The 22,808-nt window shown below is 39.8% G+C and overlaps 1 protein-coding gene and 1 pseudogene across 1 annotated transcript in view; both read left to right on the top strand.

Moving 5' to 3' along the window:
* The first annotated feature begins 12,202 nt into the window (after window positions 1-12,202).
* LOC150066337 (transcription factor 7-like 2 pseudogene) lies at window positions 12,203-12,945 on the top strand (annotated as a pseudogene).
* Window positions 12,946-16,640: 3,695 nt separating this feature from the next.
* Window positions 16,641-22,808, top strand: part of LOC150066336 (protein O-mannosyl-transferase TMTC1-like) — a 48,419-nt gene continuing 42,251 nt past the window's right edge. The window contains exons 1-2 of the mRNA XM_090352525.1: window positions 16,641-16,825; window positions 16,887-17,065. Coding sequence (XP_090208651.1) covers window positions 16,641-16,825; window positions 16,887-17,065 — 364 coding nt within the window. The remainder of the gene's footprint in view (window positions 16,826-16,886; window positions 17,066-22,808) is intronic.

Here is a 22,808-nt window from a genome sequence, read left to right as displayed (position 1 = left end):
TCCCAGTGTGCTCACAAAGACAGCCTCTCATCATCCTTAGGGACTGAATATAAGGATCCACTCCTCTCAGAAGCCTTTCTTGTCCAGTCCCAATCCAGCTTGCCTCCTTCCATGAAATCTATTTGTGATCATCATATTGCATCTCAGTCAGGTATATGTGCTAGAGACCAGAGATCCTAATTCATGTTTCACTGTGAGTTTCAACTCATAACGCCATGTTTGGTGAATGCTGAGATTATATATATATGGTAGATGAGATGTTAGGGGCACAATGTCATTCAGTGGACATGAACTTTCTGCTGAACTATTCATAAGATGTAATTGAATGAATTACCTTACAATCAAGGAACAGCAGAGTCTGATAAGAGTGGGCCTAGATTTACCTTTCTATTTCACAAGCAAGGCCAATACATATTTGCATAACTATGCAGAAACAAAATGGCTAAGATCACTACCTTTTTTTCTTTTTTCTTTTTTCATTTTTTTGTCTATCATGGGGCTTGAACTCTAGTCCTGGGTGCTGTCCCTGACCTCTTCAACTGAAGGCTAGTGCTCTGCCACTTGAGCTACAGTGCCACTTCTGGTATTTTAGTGGCTAATTGGAGGTAAGAGTCTCATGAACTTTTATGCCTTGGCTGGCTCTGAGCTGTGATCCTCAGATCTCATCCTCCTGAGTAACGAGGATTACTAGCTACTCATGAGCCAATGGCCCAGCTTACCTTTCTTAATATTAATTCTTTCTTTTTTCAATATATATGTGTATACACACACACACAACACACACACACACAACTATCTATCTATCTATAGATAGATAGATAGATAGATAGATAGATAGATAGATAGATATGTATTTGCTAGTCCTGGAGCTTGAACTCAGGGCCTGAGCATTATTCTTGGGCTTTTCTCAAGGCTAGTGCTCTACCACCTGAGCCAAAGCACCAGTTCCGTCCTTTTCTGTGTATGTGGTACTGAGGAACCGAACCTGGGGCATTGTGCATGCTAGGCAATCACTCTACCAGTAGACCATGCATGCTCCTGGCCCCAAAATATTTTGTTATTGTTTAACTTCTGGAAAAAAATCTCCAAAATGCATGCTAACAGATGAAAAAATTAGAATTGATGCCATAAATACTTGACCAGCCAGAATAGCCTTTTCATAATGCAAGGAATAAAATGGCTTCTAAGTTAATATTTAGTTTTATTTAAGTAGTGTGATATGACAGGATAACCAGTATAAGGTAGGAGGCTGATTCCAAAATCCTAGTGTTCGAATCTCAGCTAAGTCATCCACGAGTATGCTGTAAAACCTTAGTTTATTTAATTTCTCTGTGCTTCCATTCTCTTAATAAATATGTTAACTATGATGTCAATATATTCTATTGCTGTTAGTGATAGGAGTGATAGATCATTCTTTCCAGTGAGAGAAGATAAAGGCTTGTATGCACGACTTGGCTAAGCCAAGGAGCTCTGTTAGGTAGAAGAGCAAGGACCTTTCATGGAAGGGACTTTATTTACTGTGCACAGTAAATAAAAATGGGGCACACTCATGCCATCTTACATATAGTGACAATCATCTATGTTCCATTGAGTTGTTGTTTTTTTTAATGTAGTTTAACATTGAGTGATGGTGGCCTGTAATCCTAACTACTCTAGTGGCTGAGATCTAAAGATCACAGTTCAGAGCCAGTCTGGGCAGAAATGCACATGAGACTTTCATCTCCAATCAATGATACAGAAAAGGCTGGAAGTGGAGCTATGGCTCAAATGGTAGAGAGCCCTAGCTTTGACCTAAGTTCTGAGTTCAAAATATGATTTAGTAAAAAAAAAAGTACCAAATAGACTTGCTGACTTGGGGAGCTGATAAAACAGATCTACAAATTAACATCCTGTTTCACATCTTCTAACATCAGAATGAATTAAGGGGGACAAACACATTAGAATTGCAGTAAGTTATTTTAAGTGGGTCACTTGTAGTACCACCTTTGATCTCTGTAAGAATTGGTTGTCAGGTACAATTATCATCTCCATGTTCCAGATGAATAAATAAAGTCTTAGAAAGGTTATATAGCTTGCTGAGACATCACTCTGCCCATCACTAGAAGAACCAGAATACAAACCAATGCCAACTCATTGAGCCTCAGTTCCATGACTCTCCCTTTCTCCACCGAGTATGCGGGCTAGCCTCAACTGACCACAAGTTCAAATCCAATGACAAAGGCATTTATTTACATAAGTTCAAATCTTCAGAGTGGCTTTTTTTTTGCCAGTCCTGGGCTTGAGCTCAGGGCCTGAGCACTGTCCTTGGACTTTCTCAAGGCTAGAGCTCTACCACTTGAGCCTCAGCACCACTTCCGGCTTTTTTCTATGTATGTGGTACCGAGGAATCGAACCCGGGTTTTCATGCATGCTAGGCAAGCACTTTAACTACTAGGCCAAACTCCCGGCCCCAGAGTGGCTTTTGATCAATAATGTTAGTAGCTTGAAAACACATATGCCAAATTGGCAGGTGAAAATTGCAAGGGATATGGCCAAATCATAGTTCAAGTAAAAGTCTCTTGAGTTTTCCTGCCTGGGCTGGCTTCAAACCATGATCCTCAGATTTCAGCCACCTCAGTAGCTAGGATTACAGATGTGAGCCAGCAGTGCCAGCTTTTAATAATCAATTCATGAAGACATTGTACAAAGGCACAGAGAAGGCTATAACCCAGTTTCTCTCAAAAGAGCCTACTACAAAAAGCAAGAACAAAGAATAATTGTGATGAGCAGAATTTCCCAGAGACACAGGAGAAATGGAAATGGCCCTTTGTGTTTGCAGCAAGATAGAAGCCAGGAGGTATTAAAGAGATACAGGATGGAGGTAGTTCAGGAGAAAAGAAATTAAAATGAGGACTTAAGTTGGCCATACCAGTTGTGTCTAGGAGAGAATGTCTGAAAGTTATTTTGAAACTTCATAATGAAATTTACTGTCAAATTTATCAAATTCCAATTGACTCTTAAGCTGACATGAGACAAACTCCTGATCTCAAACTGGTGGTTAAACATCACTGTACATACCAGGTCCCAGGACTCAAGCCTGCAGTCCTAGCTATGCTAAAGGCTGAGATCTAACAATCATGTTCAAAGTCAGCTGGAGCAGGAAAGTCTGTGAGGCTCTTACCTCCAATTAACCACCAAGAAGACACAAATGGAGCTGTGGCTCAAGTGGTGGAGCATTAGCCTTGAGCATAACAGCTCAAAGATAATGCTTAGGTCCTGAGTTCAAGCTCCAAAACTGGCATTCCCCCCAAAAGAAAATCACTATACAATTTTCTGCAATAGTAACAAGTGGTGGTCCCAGTTTTATATTACAATATCATTGCAATTCATTTTAATTCTAGTTGTCTGTTTTCATTTAATATAACATATTTGTATTTGTTTACAACTCACTCAACTAGAAATGGTGCCATGTACAATTGGTGGTTATCTATTTAGGTTTTTCCAAAGTTTAATTTTATCATAAATTTGCTGTATGATATATCAGTAAATAAAGTCAATTATTATCAGCATAGACTTCATGCAGTTGTCATCATCTCAAACTTTTTTCCTATGTTTTTTTTAATACTTTCTGGTTATGAGCTTTGTCTGTGAAATTGTCATTGAGTTGCCATAAGACCCTAAAATGCAAAAATTACATATATGGGGGCTCAAATGGGAACCTGTGTTGTTCAAGGGTCAGTTGCCTTTTTGTTGTTGTGGGTTCTGAGGCTTGAAATCAGGTACATGAGCTTTTCTGCTTAAGCTAGCACTCTACAACCTTGAACCATTGCTACACTTCTGGGTTTCTGCTCCTCAATTGGAGTCTGCTCATCAATTGGAGTCTCACGGACTTTCCAACTCAGATTGGCTTTGAACTGTGATCTTTCAATTTCAGCCTCCTAAGAAGATAGGATTATAGGTGTGAGCCACCACCCAGCTTAATGGTTTGTATTTATTTTATTTTATTTTGCCAGTCCTAGGCTTTGAGCTCAGGGCCTGAGCACTGTCCTTGGACTTTCTTCAAGGCTAGAACTCTACCACTTGAGCCACAGCTCCACTTTGGCTTTTTTTTTTTTCTATGTATGTGGTACTGATGAATGCTAGCCAAGCATTCTACCACTAGGCTAAACTCCCGGCCTATTTTTTTAATTTTAGACACACTTTGTGAGCTTGAATTTAAAACAAGTAATTGTTTTCCAGGAGTTGGAGAAAACTGAAGATTGCAATTCTGAGGCAGGGTTGTGTGTGGTAAGAACAGTAGGAAAACTTTCACAAGGAATTAAACAGCACTCACTGAAACTAGACAATGCAATGACCCTCTAGGCTGGAGAGCTTTTAAGGAATTCAAAAGCCCAAAGAGTGCATTGTTTGGGATTTGCACTTTAAGAAAAAACCCAGGATAGGTTTTTACCATATTTTTTAAACAAACATGAAATCATTCTGCCTTAGATAAGAGATTCTGCATTCAATATTATGACCATACTGGGAGGGCTGAGTTCTCAGTTATTTCTTTTGTTCATCTTGACATAATTTCTTTTGTTCCTCATGACATTCTTTTAAAAGTGATATAAGTCAGATGCCAGTGGCTCACATCTGTTATCCTACCTACCCAGGAAGTTAAAATCTGAGGTTTGTGGTTGGAAGCCAGCTTGGGTAGAAAAGTCTCCATGAGACTCTTATCTCCAATTAACCACTCAAAAACTGGATGTGGTTGGGCCAGGAGTTTGGCCTATTGGTAGAGTGCTTGTCTAGCATGTATGAAGACCTGAGTTCCATTTCTCAATACCACAAACATAGAAAAAGCTAGAAGAGCTGCCTTGAGGAAAGCCCAAGGACAGTGCTCAGGCCTGAGTTCAAGCCCCAGGATGGGGGAAAAATACTGGATGTGGTACTGTGGCTCAAAGCAGTAGAGCACTAGCCTTGAACACAAAGAAGCTCGGGGACAGCACCTAGACCCTGACTGATAAAAATAAAATGCCCCTCAAACCCAAAATGTTAGATTATCATCTAATAATGATATTTGATAGATGAGTGCTTTGACTCAGCAAGTGAAATATATTTTACTCACATGCATACATTTGTGCAGTAGTTTGAATATTTTATTACAGAAATGACCAACAGAATATTCCATTTTAAAGAAACATTTAAATGAAAGAGCCAGGTGCTGGTGGCTCACATCTCTAATCTGAGCTAGTCAGGAGGTTGAGATCTGGGAATCATGGTTCAAAGCCAGCCTAGCCAGGAAAGTCTGTGAGACTCTTATCTCCAATTAACCAAAAGAAAACTGGACATGGAACTGTGGCTCAAAGTTGTAGAAACTAGCCTTGAGCAAAAGAGCTCAGGGACAGTGTCCTGGACCCCAGGTTCCATTTTTGCACTGACATAAAGAACCCCAAACCAGATTTATTCTGTCCTGAGTTTTTGCTCATGAAACTCCTGGAACTTGAAAGATGTTTTCTAAATCTTTCCCACATGGTTACATGTGTAGGGGCCTTTTACATTCTACCAGTGAGACTGGTGCTCATGGATGTAGAATGGCAGTGCAGGGGCTGGCACAGATTTCAGTGGTAGTTGTGTCAACTAGATAAGTCTGCATTGGAAAAGCCTCTGTTCAAGGCTTACTCACAGTAATGCTGGAAGATTGACAACTCTTCTATAACACTCCCTTCTTTTTTGAGGGGAGGTTACTGAGGGGCAGCGCGTGCGTGTGCATGTGCATGTGCGTGTGTGTGGGTGTGTGTTGTGTGTCTGTGTGTCTGTGTCTGTGTGTCTGTGTGTGTTGGTCATGGGACTTGAACTCTGGGTCTGGGCATTGTCCCTGAGCTCTTCAGCTCAAGGTTACCGCCCTACTCCTTGAGTCACAGCTCCACTTTCACTTTTCTGGTGGTTAACGGGAAATGAGAGTCTCACAGACTTTAGAGCCCAGGTTGGCTTTGAACCACGATCCTCAGATCTGTCTCCTGATTATCTCAGATTATAGGAGTGAACTACCACACCCAGCTGAGGGGCAGAATTTTATTGCAGAGCTTTACCCTTATTTGGTTTGTTTGCTCAACTGGTCATTTACCACTTAAGCCACACTTCCATCCCTACTTTTTACTGACTATAAAGACAAAGCCTTATAATTCTCCCATCCCAGCTAGCCTTGAACTCTGAACTCTGATCCTCTAGATCTCAACCAACACCCCTCCCCATTCCCTGCCACCCAAGTAGCTTGGATCATAGACCTGAGCCACTAGCACTCAACTTTACCAGCCATGGCTTTTAGATAATATTTTTGGTGAGTTGATTCTGAAAACAAACCCCAGTGCAACCCTGGAATTTCTACTTGACTTATATTCACACTTACATTACATAATGCCTAATTTTCTGCAGTAGCTATCTCTAATTGAAGTTCTTAAGAGTACATTCCATGTCACTTGACCCTGATTCAAATATAAGTATTTGAGAAATTGGAAAAAATATATAAACAACAAACTAGAGTTTCAGTAAATTATGACATGCAGATGTATGCCAAGTGGAGAAAAGGTGAATAGAAAAGCAGAAATGGTATTCCTCTGGAATTGATTCTTCAGCCAACCAGTGTTGGACTTTGGCCTGTGGAAATGGGAGATTTCAAATACAAGAAGGAGATTTCAGATACAACAAAGTAAATATTCTCCCTTTCAGTGTAATCTGCAAGTTTATTTTGACCTTCCACTTCAAAGGCCAGCACCCATAAGTGAGAAAAATCCCAAAGTACTGTTACTTAGATAATGTCACCGATCTCTCATGGGGTGCACAATAGATAGATGGACTTTCTGGGAAAACATGGCCCTAAATGGGCAATAGACTTTATTATTTAGCTGAACCCAAGGGACTATGTTTTTCATGGGTGCAGCAAAATAACATGGGGACATTGCCAATTTAGCAACTTAAAAACATCATTTAGAGCAGCTGCCAGTAAGAAGTAAGTCAGGCCCAGACAGCTTTCTATGTGGAAGCTAAAATTAATTTATTAATGTACAAATAAACACATACAGGGTGTATACAAGTGCACAAGTATATTGACTGAGGAATGATATTTGTAGGGGAAATTTTAATTCCTTCGGGGGGCAATACCTTCATAATTAAACAAAATAATAGGAAACTGGAACTTGAAAGGTACTAGGGAGAAGGGTAAGAGGAGTGGGGAGATGAATGAAGAGAAGAAGTGGGGAGAATGTATACATAATATCCAAGACATATCCTATGAAATAAAAAAAAATTAGGGAAGGGGTTGGATTAGGAGGGATGGGGAGAATGATGGAAGGGAGGACATTAATCAAGGTGTATTGTATTTATATACTAATTTGTGGAATGATACTCCTTTGTACAACTACTTAAGATAATAAAAATATAATTTATAAAACCTCTACCCTGAATCACTGTGCACAATTCTACTTACTTGCTTATAAGGAAGCCCCTAGTTTGAGAGTAGTGTCCTTGAAAACACTACTGGAAATGTCTTAAGCTCAGCATGGTGGCATCTTTGACAAGGAGAGGGAGGGCCTTAAAAATACTTGCAGAGGAAATGAAGAAACAGACACAGAGATGTCTAATATTAGTATTGTTGCCAATACTCAAATCCCTTTCTTTTTTATTAATTTAGTAACATTGATTTTTACATCATATTTCAAATGACACGTTTAACAAACGAGTGTTCAAGAAGGGAATCTCTATATACAATCACTGACACTTAGTTTTTAGAACATAATCAAAATTAGGCTAAGGGTTTGTATATCATAGATACATATTAATTTATGAGATAAAACATTATGTCTATAGAGTCATAGTCAAATCCCTTTCTTTCAACACCAAAATTTCAGGACAAATCTTTCTATCCCTAAGGGCATTAAACCTGTACACTATAATTCTAGCTACCGAACAAGCTGAGTTCTGAAAAGAGAGGTTCCAAGCTAGCTCAGGCATAAACTGCCAAAAAGCCAGAAGTGGAGCTGTGGCTCAAGTGGTAGGGCACTAGTCTTAAGTAAAACAGCTCAAGGAGAGCACCGAAGCCCTAAAATTAAGCCACAGACCAGCACCTATATATATATATATATATGCATATATATACATATATTCCTCAAGGGCTTTTCATATTCACATTGGCAAACATTTTCAGGACTCAATCTCTGGAAGGAAACATAATTGTGTTGACAATGAATGCCATCTTATCTTTTCCATGTCATAATGCTAAGAATATGATTGTACTGCTCCACAACTTACTGTGACTTACTGAGTTTAAATCAGTGTTCTTATTCCAAATTATTGTTGCTTTAGGTGACCATACTAAAGTATTTATAACTGTGTTCCCTACTAGGCTGCACAATGGTGTGGATATGTCTGTGTTTAACATTACAGATTTTGACCTAAGCAAAAAGAAAATCTAAGCCCTTCTCTTCCTCAACATATATTAAAAATGACATAGTCTCTCAGCACAAATGCCAGGTTGACCCCAAAAAGTCACTTCACATCTGTGTGTTTGAAGGGAAGGAGTTTTATTTTTTATTTTTGCAAGTCTTTTTTATTCTTTTTTCCCATACATTTTTATTGTAATTAATAGAGGGTTACATTATATTCACCATATAGAGGGTGCATTACTTCACATACATTAATACCTTTTCTCATGTCTTGGTCCCCATTTCCCTCCCCCCACCCCCACCCCTCATCTTGTTTTTCCCCCTTCCCTATCCAATTTCAAATAACCAAATACGCATATATCAGATAACAAGGTGAAATATTGTAACAATATGAGATAACCAAGGGACAGTAAAAGAGATGAGAGATAACACAGAACATTAAGGATAACAATTACTCATTATATGGCTTTTGTTTCTATATCCTGGAGGTCCTTTCATTTAGCGTCATACTACATGGCCTTATGCATCTATGTTTTGTTCTATTGTAAATCTCTGGTAGGAGAAGCCAAGCTTTCTACTGATTATGACAGTAGAAACCATTGAGGGAAACCATTGAGTCTATGTTCCTTTGAGTCTGGCTTACTTCACTTAATATGATTTTTTCTAAGTCTTTCCATTTCCTTACAAATGGGGCAATATCATTCTTTCTGACAGCAGCATAGAATTCCTTTGTGTATAAATACCACATCTTGTTGATCCACTCATCAACTGAGGGGTATCTGGGTTGGTTCCATATTTTTGGTATGGTGAATAGTGCTGCAATGAACATCGTTGTGCTAGTGGCTTTAGTTTGTCTTTATTTTTGGACGATTGGGTAAATGCCAAGTAGTGGAATTGCTGGGTTATAGGGGAGCTTTATGTTTAGTCTTTTGAGGAAGGGAAGGAGTTTTATATATCAAATTTCCAGCTCTTATATCCTAATAATTACTGAACACTCTACCAGTTCATGCTTCTCCAAATGATCTTGCAACTGAACATTCTAATCACAAATGTTCTTTCAGTGACTTTCTCCTAAATATTAAGCAAAGGAGCATTACAGGTTGAGAGATGGAATTTCAAATCCTGCTTCTAGTTGGGGGCTCATCTATTTGAGATCTTATCCCTCACTCCCTCCCTTCTTTCTTCCTTTCTCTCCCCAGCCTTCTTTCATTCACCACTGCTGGGCTGAACTCAGGCCCTGGACGCTGTCCCTGAGCTCTTTTGCTCAAGGGTAGCTCTCTACCACTTGAGCCAAAGTGCTACTTCTGTCTTTTTGCTGGTTAATTGGAGATAACAGTTTGACTTTTCTGTCCAGGTTAACTTTGAATTGCGATCCTCAGATCTCAGCTTCCTGAGTAGCTAGGATTATAAGCATGAATTACCAGTGCCCAGCTCTGATCTTTTGGTAATCTACTTTAGTCCAGAGTCAGATTTGTTGCTATATAAATACTGCCTTTGTCTGAGCATCCTAAATGTAGTCATTATTCCCAAATGCTAAAAGTTCTGTGATGAAGTATCCCTCAAGTGCCATTCTATTTCAGAACCTTTGGGCTCTTGTTCACACTTGCAGAATCATTGAATAAAATGGAGTCTTCTGTTTCTGTTCATTATAAACACTTGGCACTGAGTCTTTAAAAATGTCTTTTACTGATATTTTCAGTATACTTAAGAAAATTTGTCAGTACTTTGTGCTGGACTTTTAGTTCACAATCAAAGGTAAAAGTATAATTATGACATGGTGTAGCACTACCTGCCTATAATCTCAGCGCTCAGGAGGCTTAGGTAGGGCAATCACAAGTCTGGAGTACATACTCTAAAATGTCTGTCTGTATCTATCATTTGTTTACACACACACACACATACACACACAGGCTCCTTTTGTAACATTTCATTTAATTTGTGTGTTCCATAATGACCCAGAAGGAAAAACAGAAATTTTCCTCTTCCAGCAGTGATGCATAAGGTCCAGTGAGAAGGGACTGTATATGGTACATAAAAACTGACGGCTGATGGGGCATCTACCCTAAACATCATGACCCAAGATATTATAAGGACACCTGCTCAGCTATGTTCATCTCTGCACTATTCACCATAGCCAGGCGATGGAAACAATCCAGATGCCCTACTGCAGATGAATTGATACAGAAAATGTGGTATATATACACAATTGAATTCTACATAGCCAACAGACAAGATAAAATAATGGCATTCGCAGGGAAGTGGATGAATCTAGAGTGAATCATGTTGAGTGAGACAAGTCAAGACCTAAGGAGCAAAAGGCGCATGGTATCCTTAATATGTGGCTATTAAATCCAAAGAGTACAAGAACGAAGACTCAATAACTGCATACCCAAAGTTATGGGCATGGTAATGGAAATAGAAACATAACTATATAGACATAAAAACCTATGACTCTATAGACATAATGTTTTATGTCATAAATTAATATGTTTTTATGACATACAAACCCTTAGCCTAATTGTGATTAAGTTCTCAATACTAAGTCCCAGTGATTGTAAATAGAGATTCCCTCCTTGAACACTTGTATGTTAAACTTGTCATTTAAAATATGATGTAAAAATCAACTTTAATAAATTCTTTTTTTTTCTCTGCACATACTAAGTTGCTTTTATTAATCCAGAACGGCATGCTACAGGAACTGTACAGCATGGACATTTATTCATTACAAAAATGGCTTCTAAACCATTCAAAATGAACTTGGAATAAGAGCATAAAACGGAACAGTAACATCACAACTGTTAGGAAACATTCAAAGTATTCACAAAAAAGAGAAAAAATGTTATAGTTAGCATTTTAATAAACCAGAGAAAAATCGGAGACAGTTTTACAATTGCTTCATGTCAACTACAATGGCACTGAATGAACAGGTCTTAGCTTTATACAGCATTTGCAACATCAACATGCGTAGTTTTTTTTTTATTTTTAAAGTTCGCTACCTACTTGTATGTAATATACGTCCATAGAAGTGGCAGCTGGATTTTTCATTTAAGAGTAATCTAATATACAGAATTTAGGCCCTTAAGGGTTTATACCTCTTCATTTAAAATGCTTTCTGGACAATCTGCTATCAAACACATTTTGTTATAGGTGACATTAAAACTACATACAAATCTACCTATATAACATCACGGCAAAACATGATGAACAGAAAATACAGCATCAAAGAGGGAGAAAGCTAAAGTCACTGAGAATTTTGGCACATAGAGTTTTGCACACAGTCAGTCCATGTCCCTAGGGTGCAGGGCATCTGACTAGGATTCAAGGGTGGGGGCAAAACAAGGGCGGTTCCCCTGCTGCTCAGACACCATCTAAAATTCCCTCACTACAGTTCAAGTCTTGTTTTACTTAATGGTTTTTAAAGCAACTTTTGTTAATGCTATTGATCCTCGATGCAACTATTTACGTCCATTTGGCGGTATCTGGGTTTCAGACAGAAAAAAAAATAAAAGTCAAAAAAGGGAAACAAAAAAATATATATACACATTTTTATATATAAACTTAAAAACCTTGTACAAATGAGTTGTTATATATAAGATGCTTATGCTAAGGGAGGAGGGGAAAACTTTATACAGTTCCAAGAAAAGGAAAAAAAAACATATTTTAAAAAGAGACAACATACAAGTACAACAAGCAACCTCTAAAGCAATAAATACTACTGGTCCAACAGCATGATGATTCCATTAATTGTTGAGTAGCAACCCCCTCCCCACAAAAGAACAACACCAAGGAACAAGGTATATTAACACAATGTGGCCGAGTGCACATTGAAAGAAAGTGCAGCCATCCACCAGATCCTGGGGCGAAGGTGGCATGCACTGTCTAGAGAAGAACAAGCAAAGTACTACGAGCTGGCCCGGAAGGAGCGACAGCTTCACATGCAGCGGTACCCTGGCTGGTCCGCACGGGATAACTATGGGAAGAAGAAGAAGAAGAGGAAAAGGGACAAGCAGCCAGGGAGACCAATGACCTGAGCGCTCCTAAGAAATGCCGAGCGCGCTTTGGCCTTGATCAGCAGAATAACTGGTGCGGCCCCTGCAGGAGAAAAAAGAAGTGAGTTCGCTACATACAAGGTGAAGGCAGCTGCCTCAGCCGCCCTCTTCAGATGGAAGCTTACTAGACTCGCCACCCCCCTCCCCACACCTGCTAGGCTCCCCTCCCCAAGACGCCAAGTCACAGACTGAGCAGACCCAGCCACTCTCGCTGTCCCTGAAGCCTGACCCCCTGGCTCATCTGTCCATGATGCCTCCGCCACCCGCGCTCCTGCTGGCCGAGGCTGCCCACGCAAGGCCTCTGCCCTCTGTCCCAACGGGGCCCTGGACCTGCCACCTGCCGCCCTGCAGTCGCCCATCATCCCCGTCCTCATCACTTGCACAGCCATCGACATCTTCCTTACATTCCCACAACTCGCTGACTGGGACCCAGCCCCAGCCTCTGTCCCTCGTAACCAAGTCTTTAGAATAGCTTTAGCTTTGTCAGCCCTGCCTGAGATGAGCGCTTTTTCTTGGTTCTTGATTGGCTCCTCTCCTCTCCCCTCACCCCTACTTGGAAAGCTTTTGTTCTGTACTCTTTTAATTTTGTGCCACGTGGCTACATGAGTTGATGTTTATCGAGTTCATTGGTCAATATTTGACCCATTCTTATTTTCAATTTCTCCTTTTAAATATGTAGATGAGAGAAGAAGCTCATGATTCTACCAAAATTTTTATCAACAGCTGTTTAAAGTCTTTGTAGCGTTTAAAAATAAATATACATATATACACATAACTGTTATGTAGTTCTGATAGCTTAGTTTTAAAAGACTGATTTGAAAACAAAAAGGAAAAAAAAGAGAGAGAGAGAGAGTGAGAGAGAAGCCGTTTTGAAGCAGCCCTCCAGAAGGAGTTGGTTCTGTATTATTTGTATTAAATATGAGCTTGTGAACCAATCATTTTACACCTGGTTTTTGAACCACAAGGGCACAATAGATGCCGTGCCATTACCTTTATTTTTTTTCTCTGTGTGAAACAACTTTTGTTGTGATGCTACTTGTTATTGTTTAAATGTACAGAAACAAAGGGTTAAAAATGTGTTAATATAACTTTAATAAAGTCTTTAAAAAAACCCTGACAGCTGATGGAGGAGGAAGAATGGTGTTTGATTTTCAATGTCACATGACCACAAGAGAAGATGAAAAGACATGTGCCATTCTAACTTGTCCTTGATATTAAATATCTTCAGGCCATCCCTGTCAAAAATAGTTCATGAAACAGATTTTTTTCCTTCTTTCTTGCTTTCTATTTTCTTTCTCATTTTTTTTTGGCAGTCCTGGGGCTTTAACTCAAGGCCTGAGAACTGTTCTTGGGTTTTCTCAAGGCTAGCGCTCTACCACTTGAGAAATAGCATCACTTCCAGCTTTTCTATGTATGTGTTACCAAGGAACTGAACCCAGGTGGGTCTTCGTGAATGCTAGGCAAACACTAGGCCAAATTCCTGGTCCCTCTTTTATTTATTTATTTATTATTTATTTATTTATTTATTTAATTGGTTGTGGGACTTGAACTCAGGGCCTGGGCACTGTCCCTGAACTACTTTTGCTCAAGGCTAACACTCTACCATTTGAACCACAACTCCACTTCTGGGTTTTTCTGTGAATAATTAAATATTAGAGCCTTCTGGACTTTCCTTCCTAGGCTGACTTTGAACTGTGATCCTCAGATCTCAGCCTCCTGACTAGCTAGGCTTACAGGCATGAGACATGGATTCCCAGATTAGGCTTCTAGTTTTTCAGACAACAAATATTAAGGCAGAGAAGTTCCAGGCCCTCATTTGAAGTCCTAGCATTGATAAATCAATAGTAACGGAAATGTAGCTGTGGTTCAAGGGGTAGAGCACTAGCCTTGAGCACAAAAGCTCAGGGATAGTGCCCAGACCCCAAGTTCAAGCTTCAGGACTAGGAAACACACACACACACACACACACACACACACACACACACACACACACACACAAATAAATTGGCCAATTAAATAATAATAATAATAATACGTATTTTCTTTTTTCTCTTTTGAAAAGTTCTCAAATCTGCCAGCTCTATAGACATCCCTCTCCCCTATTTGAGAATATGCAACTATTCTTGGCATAACAACTAATGAATGATTACAAAATCAGAAATTGTTTACTCCAAATTCCAGAAGTTACTGAAATATCATCTTTGGGAAAATAATATCTATAAAGCAATATTAGAAAATAGGGTTAATTTTCAAAGAGAAATGAAGTTTAGAGGTGAGTTTAACCATCTTTTCAAAAATACCTAAGTCCATGTGTCAGATTTTTCTCTGGCTGTTATATCAAATTACTATAGACTAAGTGAGTTAAAAAAAACATAACAGATTTTGTTTTGGAGTCTGGAAGTCTTGAATGTAAGGTGTCATCATTTAGGGTGTCAAGTTCCAATAAAGCTTTCTTCCAGGTTTGCTGTCTGCCCTTCCCTGAAGGACACAGAGCCCTAGAATTCTGAGCACCCAATTCAGGAAGTCTACAACTACAGTAGGTAATTGGAGCTGCTTTCATGACTCCCCAGTTCAAAAACTAGCTAGAGGCAGAAAAACAGCTCGCCCTACACACTTCCATTTTGTATCTCCGTCCTTTGCCTTGAACAATTCTCTCTTGCAGTCACTTCGCAGATATCTTGGAACATTAGGCCATGGCCCAGGCAGCAGGGATGTACTGTAACATGGCCCCACCTTGAGCAAACCTGAGCCAATACATGTCAGACCCTTGAAGCCACTTCTGATGACCAGAATACACCAGTTATGGGAGTGTTTGACTATGTGTAGCTCTCCTTCCCTGTTCACAGTTAACCTGTAGCTTATGTCCATGCCTTGAAGATGGATGCAGAGGGAATGGAGTACTGACTCACTATGGCTAGTTGTATGAAGAAATTTATCTCTTTCTGCCCTTTCCTGTGTCTCTTTATGTCTGGTTGTACTTAGCCAGACTAGACTTGTGGAACTCTTTGAGTGTAGGTCTGGAAGTGAAAACAACAGTTTCACAACCTCATAGCCTAATGATCTCCCAAAGACACCCCATCACATCAGGGTTGAGGATTACATGAATTTGGGGAGGAATGCAAACATTTCATTTACTCATCTTAATGAGTAAAAGTAAGGGAAAAAAATAAAAGAGTCAGAGAAGGGGAAAGGAAATGGATTAAAGTAAAAAACAAAACAAAACACTATTTGGCCAAGTGCCTGTGGTTCATGTACTCAGGAGTGATTTAAAGTTCATCATGTGGTCTTGATTGATGTGGTACCAGATATATCTATATCTATATCCATACCTAGATCTAGCTAGAGATAGATATATGGAATATCCCTTAGTCACTAAAGGTAAGTGATTTTTAAAGAAGAGTTTTAATAGTGCAAAAGTCAATTTCTGGCATAAATGAAAGTATTAGATAAAGGAAAAAATTGTTAGCTATAACATGAAGACAAGCTGCCATTCTCTCCAACTTTGACATTTTGCCACCTGTACTAATCTGGGACCTGCTGGGTGAAAGGATTAAGAGACTCTTATTTCCAAATAATCACTAAAAACCTAAGAGTGGAGCTGTGGCTCAAGTGATAGAAAACCAGCCTTGAACAAAAATGCTCAGGGATAGTAACTGAGCATGTCAAAGGCAGAAAAGTCTGTTAAACTCTTATCATCAATTAAATACCAGAAAAAAAGGCCTGAAGTGGAGCTGTGGCTGTAGCCATGGACTGCTACTCTTGACATAAAAGTGAACTGACCTGTCCCTGCATTCAAAGTCCCAGGATGAGAGGGGGGGGAGAGGGAGGGAGGGAAGGGTGAAGGAAGGAAGGAAGAAAGGAAGGAAGGAAGGAAGGAAGGAAGGAAGGAAGGAAGGAAGGAAGGAAGGAAGGACTCATTTACTAAGAAAATAGGCACAATATAAATTCAAATGGAAGACTTTCCTACCTACCAGAAAGTAAAACATTAATTGGGGAGTGGAAAAATATTCTGCTGAGATTCTTGTAAAAAAATATTATATTTCAAAACTGGATTAAGGCCATGTTAGCCAGGCCCTCCGCGGACGGACCTGCGCCAGCCTCGGCTTGCGCCATAGGGCACCCGAGCGGGGTTTCCCCCCCAGACACACACACACACAAAGTGAGAGACTGACACCAAGGCGACAGCCAAGGGATGCGCTCACTCGTCACCCCGGCCACCCGGAGAGCACCGAACAGTGCCTTGGCCGAAGGAAGAGCCCTCGGAGGCGGTCGTCTGAGATCGCATGGCTTCAGCTGTGCACACGACGCCTCTGAAAGCGGCAGCGACAAACAGGACGCCGGTGGCTCGCGCCTCTCTGGCTACCTCGGGAAGCTGAGGTCTGTGGATCGTGGTTCGAAGCCAGCCTGAGCGGAAAGGTCTGTGCGACTCCTCGGCCAGTTACCCACCGAAAAGCCGCAAGGGAGGCTGTGGCTGGAGAGGTGGGGCGCAGGCGGCCGTGAGCCGGGGCTCCAGACACCCTCCAAGTCCCGCCGGTCCTCCTTCTGTGCATCGGTGGACGGTTTCCCTGCGAGCTTGGCCCTGGCATTCCTCTGGGACGCGCCAGCGCCCGTATTTGCGTGTGTGTGAGCCGGTCCTGGGGCTGGGACTCAGGGCCCGAGCACCGTCCCTGGGCTTCCTCAAGGCCAGAGCGCCGACACTCGAGCCTCAGCACCACGGCCAGCTTTGTTCTGTGTATCTGGTACCGAGGAACGGAGCCCAGGCCTTCGTGCTTCTAGGCAAGCACTCCACCACTAGGCCAACTTTTTGAACTTTCACCTGGAGGATAAAACTGCAAGATACTCTCAATTTTAGAGTTCCATGGATCCCATCGTCCCACAGGTGCACAAACAGACCAAAGAGGAAACCATTGGGCCAAGGTCTCAAAGAGAGCTCTACGATTCACTAGGGCTGGTCTTCCGGTTGCCTGTGTAATGAAAAGCTATTTCCTTTGCAGCATCTTCAAATGATGATCAAGATTTAGATATTTTTGGTCTCCTTTGGAACTCAGTCTCAAGGAAACACAAAACAAAACAAAATCAATCCCAGGAATGCCGGATTCTTTTTGTTTAGGCTCATAAATTATAGGGAACTCTCTCCCTCTGCTAGTGGCATGATATAACTACAATGGGTAAAACTATAGGGGGAATTTAGGAAAAAACTAAAGAGTCTCAAGAACAAAAAAAAAAGGGCTGGGAGTTTGGCCTCGTGGTTAAAGTGCTTGCCTAGCATGCATGAAGACCCGGGTTCGATTCCTCGGTACCACATAGATAAAAAAAAAAGCCAAAATTGGTGCTGAGGCTCAAGTGGTAGAGCTCTAGCCTTGAGAAAGTCCAAGGACAGTGCTCAGGCCCTGAGCTCAAGCCCAGGACTGGCAAAAAAAAAACTGGATTAAGTGAGGAGACAAGGTTGTAGAATGGATAAACACCCACTTCCCTTCTCACCCAAGGACTTTATTTTTTATGCTAGTACTTAGAGACATTGTGCACAAAATTGATTTCTGGCAAAGGTTATATCTCCAAAGAGACATTTTTTATGGCATTGTATACAATTTTTTTGATACCCTAATCCTCAAAGACATCAGAGACACTCCTTTGTCATGGAAAGCCCATTCTTGCTGTGTACTTGAGAAGACTTACATTTCTCTGGTGTCTTAAAGTTCTTAACTCATTGTGACTTTCCTCCCACCTTACCTAAATCTAACACCTTCTTCATAATCTGGTTATCACTAAGAGCATTAGACTATAGTCATATTAATTTGGAACCTAATTCCTCCCCCCCACAAATATTTGGTCTCTATGAGGTATACAGTTTCATTTATCTCAGTTCAGTTTCCTTTGTAAGATTTTATAAGAATCAGGCGAATCTGTAGAGAAAAATACTTACGAAGGCAAGATTTGCTGTTCAATGAAAAAGAATCATGGTATATGTTCCCACCACCTTAACATATATAAGATATAACATATCTTGACACTAGCAGAAACATAAAAAACTTGATGACATAGAAAAGACATTATGGATATCAACGCTTTTGATGTAGAACCATACTTTGAATTCTTTCTTACACATCAAGTTTACTGTACTGTAAAAACCACATTGACTTGGAAACTGTGAATCCCACAGTGACATAATAGGATATTATATACATATATATTACATTTCTTTGGACACTTTATTTGACATATTTTTTGTGTGGGGGGGCCGGTCATGGGACTTGAACTGGGCCCAGGAGTTGTCCCTGAGCTCTTCAGCCCTACTCTTGAGCCAAGCCCAACTTCCCCTTTTCTAGAGGTTAATTGGAGATAAGAGTTTCAGGTCCTTTTGTGCTCAGGCTAGCTTTCAGCCTTGATCCTCAGATCTCCGCCTCCTAAGTAGCTAGGATTATATAACTCTGGTTTCTCTTCAGATTCTATAAATCTACAGGTGTGAGCCACAATGCCCAGCTTTTATCTGACATGTCTGTAACTTCAAAGTAAAATTGGACATGTAGCTTGTAGCTTGTGATAATATCCATCACAGTATCAGACACAGAGGACATTTGGATCAAATATATCTTCCTCTCACAAAAACTTGTTTGATGGATCATTTTCTATAATTCATCTCCACAGCAAAACAGCTATTGCTTATTTTTCAGTATCTATTGTACAGGTATAATTTCCACAAGGCAGGCACTCTGCTTTAGACATATTTACAGCTCCTTGGTGATGAGTATAGTGACAGAAATGCATATGTATGGAAGAAATTGTTAGCTGTAACATGAAGACAAAGTGCCATTCTCTAAAACTTTCTGACATCTTCCAGCTGAGCTATTCTGGGACCTGTGGGTGAAGGGGTAAGAGACTCTTCTAAATAATTACCAAAAAGCTGAGCATGGAGCTGAGCTCTAGTGACAGTGTACCAGCCTTGAACAGAAATCCTCAGGAGGGCTTGGAATGTGGTTTAATGGTAGAGTGCTTGCCCGAGCATGCACCAAGTCCTGGGTTTGATTCTTTGGTACCACATACACAGAACAGGCCAGAAGTGGTGCTATGGCTCAAGCAAAAAGGAGCTCAGGGACAGTGCCCAGGCCCTGAGTTCAAGCCCCAGGACTTGAATCTCATGTTCCTATCACCCCCCCAAGTTTTCTGATTCTCATCCCTTCATGTTGATAGTTTATTGTGTCTTTCTTTGAGGGTCCAATTGAACATGTCATTTCTTCCTGATGCCCTTTTAGTATCCATTCTATCAGTGAGCAGTGCCCATTTATTCTATTCTGTGGGTTTAACTTATTCTATATAACCCTTAGAAAGGTTATATAAGTTCCACATCATTAATTTGTGTAAAAATATGATCGAATTCGATATTGCTTGGTAAAGACTTGGCCCAATCAAATATTAATTTTTATCTACTTAGTCTTTATTTGATATATAAAATAAAATTTATTATGCTATGAGTTATTTTTTAAAACACAAATAGTCACTTTCCTCATCTATTTCAGATGATTATTAGTGAAAATTGGAAGAAATGAGCCTTCAAATACCCAGGCAAGGTTCCCTCTGTCCCTCCATCCCTCCATCCATGATCCTCATATCTCAGCCTCCTGAGAATCTAGAATTACAGGCGTGAGCCACAATGGCCAGCCAATCTCCAGGTTTTTTAACTGGTATTTGTGAATATTTTTTGAAATTCACAGATGTTTACTTTTGTAAATATTCACATATATGTGAATTATGTGTATATATGTAGGCATCTATTTATATTTCTAATTACATTATATATGTCCATATGCTAAATAAATATACAGAAGATTAAAATTTATTAATAGAAATATTCAATATTGTTACCTTATTCATTTTTGGTAGAATATTTGAATGCATAAAATTATAGAAACAATTGAGGTTAAGAATTAAAATAATAGGGACCATAGGCATAATAAACTTCTACTTGTATTTTTTCAAGTTACTGGAAATCAATGGAAGTATTATATCATTTGTTATATTCATATGGAAGAATAATCTTCAACATGCAATTAGAACTTCTATTTTTTTTTCTTTTTTTGCCAGTCCTGGGCTTGAGCTCAGGGCCTGGGCACTGTCCTTGGATTTTTTCTCAAGGCTAGAACTGTACCACTTGAGCCTCAGCACCATTTCTGGCTTTTTCTAAGTATGTGGTACCAAGGAATTGAACCCGGGTCTTCGTGCATGCTGGGCAAGCACTCTACCACTAGGCCAAACTCCTGGCCCCAGAACTTCTATTTCTTTGATAAATGGGAAGAGGGGATGGGAGAGAGAGAGAGAGTAACAGAGAAGATGAGACTGAGGTACATTGTATGTGTGTATGGACATGGCAAAATGAAACCTCCTTTAATATTAAGGTGCTAATTAAAAAGTATGAAAGAAAAGCCTTATACTTCCATAACTAATTTTGCATGTTAAACATAAAATAACGATTTGGTTAACATCTGGGACTGAAATGTAGTCGTCTTTGTTCCATATTTCAGTGGGCTTCTATCTAACCATCACATTAGGCCAATGTAATAGATTCTGGATATCAAAGTTAAAAGGAAAGCTAGGTGCTGCTGGCTCAAAATTTCCATCCTAGTTACACAGGAGGCTGAGATCTGAGGATCACTGTTTGAAGTCAGTCTGGACAGGAAAGTCCCTGTGACTCTTCTCTCCAATTAATCACCGAAGAGCAGGAAGTGGATCTGTGGCTTAAGTGCTGGAGCACCAGACTTGAGCGCAAAGAAGCTCAGAGACAGCACTCAGGCTCTGAATTCAAGCCCCAGGACTGGCACACACACTCATAAAAACAAAACACAAAACAAAGAAACAAAACAAAACCAAAACATGTTTTCCTAATTCAAATACAGAAGTTAGAAAGTGTATGAAATGGAAGGCAATGAGCAGTGTAAGTCAGAGAAGCTATAGCATTTTCCTAGATGACTTCCTGGGACACATTCTTATCCAATGGCTCTTTATTTCTGTTTTTGCTATTCCTTTCTTCTTCTTCTTCTTCTTCTTCTTCTTCTTCTTCTTATTCTTATTCTTATTCTTATTCTTTTTCTTTCTTCTTGTCATTATTATTATTTTGTCTGTCTTAGGGCTTGAACATAGGAGCTAGGCTCTGTCCCTAAGGTATTTTGGCTCAAGGCAAGTACTCTACCACTTGAGCCACAGCTCCAGTGGCTTTTTGTTGGTTAATGAGGATAAGAGTTTCACAGACTTTCCCACCCAGGGTCCTCAGACCTCAGCCTCCTAAAGGGCTAGAATTACGGGCATGAGTTACTGACACCTAGCTCATTTGAGTTTTGTATCTATAAGTGTTCTCTGTCAACAAATGTTATTGAAATTCTTCTGTGGATTGTTGCTCTCAGATATACAGATGTGTTTCTCCTAAAGAAAAATAGACTACATTCATTTGCCATAATATTTTTCAACCTGCCTAGACAAATTAGGTGAGAAAAATAATTAGGTGATAAAATGCAAAATTTGAAATACTATAACATTTACTTAATGTCATTATGTCTCTGCGTTCTAAGAATTTTCCTTAATAGATTATTTAATTTATATAATTTGTGTATACATGCATAATCTACATAATTATGTAATCACTGCAAAGTAAATATTACCTTCACATTACAGATGATGAAATGCAAGCTCAAAGAAGTCAAGAATCTTGCCCCAAGAACAGAGAGCTAATGAGTGCAGACCTCTGTGGAGTTCAAATATGATTCCAATTTTGTTCAGGGAATAAGGAAACAGCATCATATGAGCTCTCTATTTAGGATGTAAAAATGCAGACTAGTGATTATGATGGTATCTAAAGATATGTGGATCATTTCTTTGAAGCAAATAAGTAAATTAATACTAAGTTCTGCTTATCATAAATGAACACATTTCTCCTGTAATACATTTCCATCAGTTCACAATAGAAGAGAGGAACATTATTTAATCAAGTGTAAATTTAATCTGTAATAAATGTTTTCAACTCTATATTTTGAATAATTGCTTGAAGATTCAAAACAAGAGCTGGGCGCTGGGGACGGACGCCTGTCACCCTAGTATCAGGAGGCTGAGCTCCAAAGACTGGTTTGAAGTCATCTTGGGCAGAAAAGTCTGTGAGACTCTTTTCTCCAATTAATGAGCCAAAAGTCAGAAGTGAAGCTGGGGCGCAAGTGGTAGAGCACTGCCTTTATCATAAAAGCTCAGAGACAATGCCTAGCCCCAGGACCACCTCCTCCAAAGAGGACTTTGCTCCCCACCCCACCCCAAAATACATGACTGTGTGGAATACAGTGTTGGCTATTTAAGTATGAAATTACTGGCTGTGTAATGTTGTTCA

This window comes from Megascapheus bottae, chromosome 2 (assembly GCF_031878675.1).
Source record: "Megascapheus bottae isolate mThoBot1 chromosome 2, mThoBot2.hap1, whole genome shotgun sequence".
NCBI lineage: Eukaryota > Metazoa > Chordata > Mammalia > Rodentia > Geomyidae > Megascapheus > Megascapheus bottae.
Note: the sequence above shows the minus strand (reverse complement) of the source record. Positions and strands in the feature narration are given on the sequence as shown.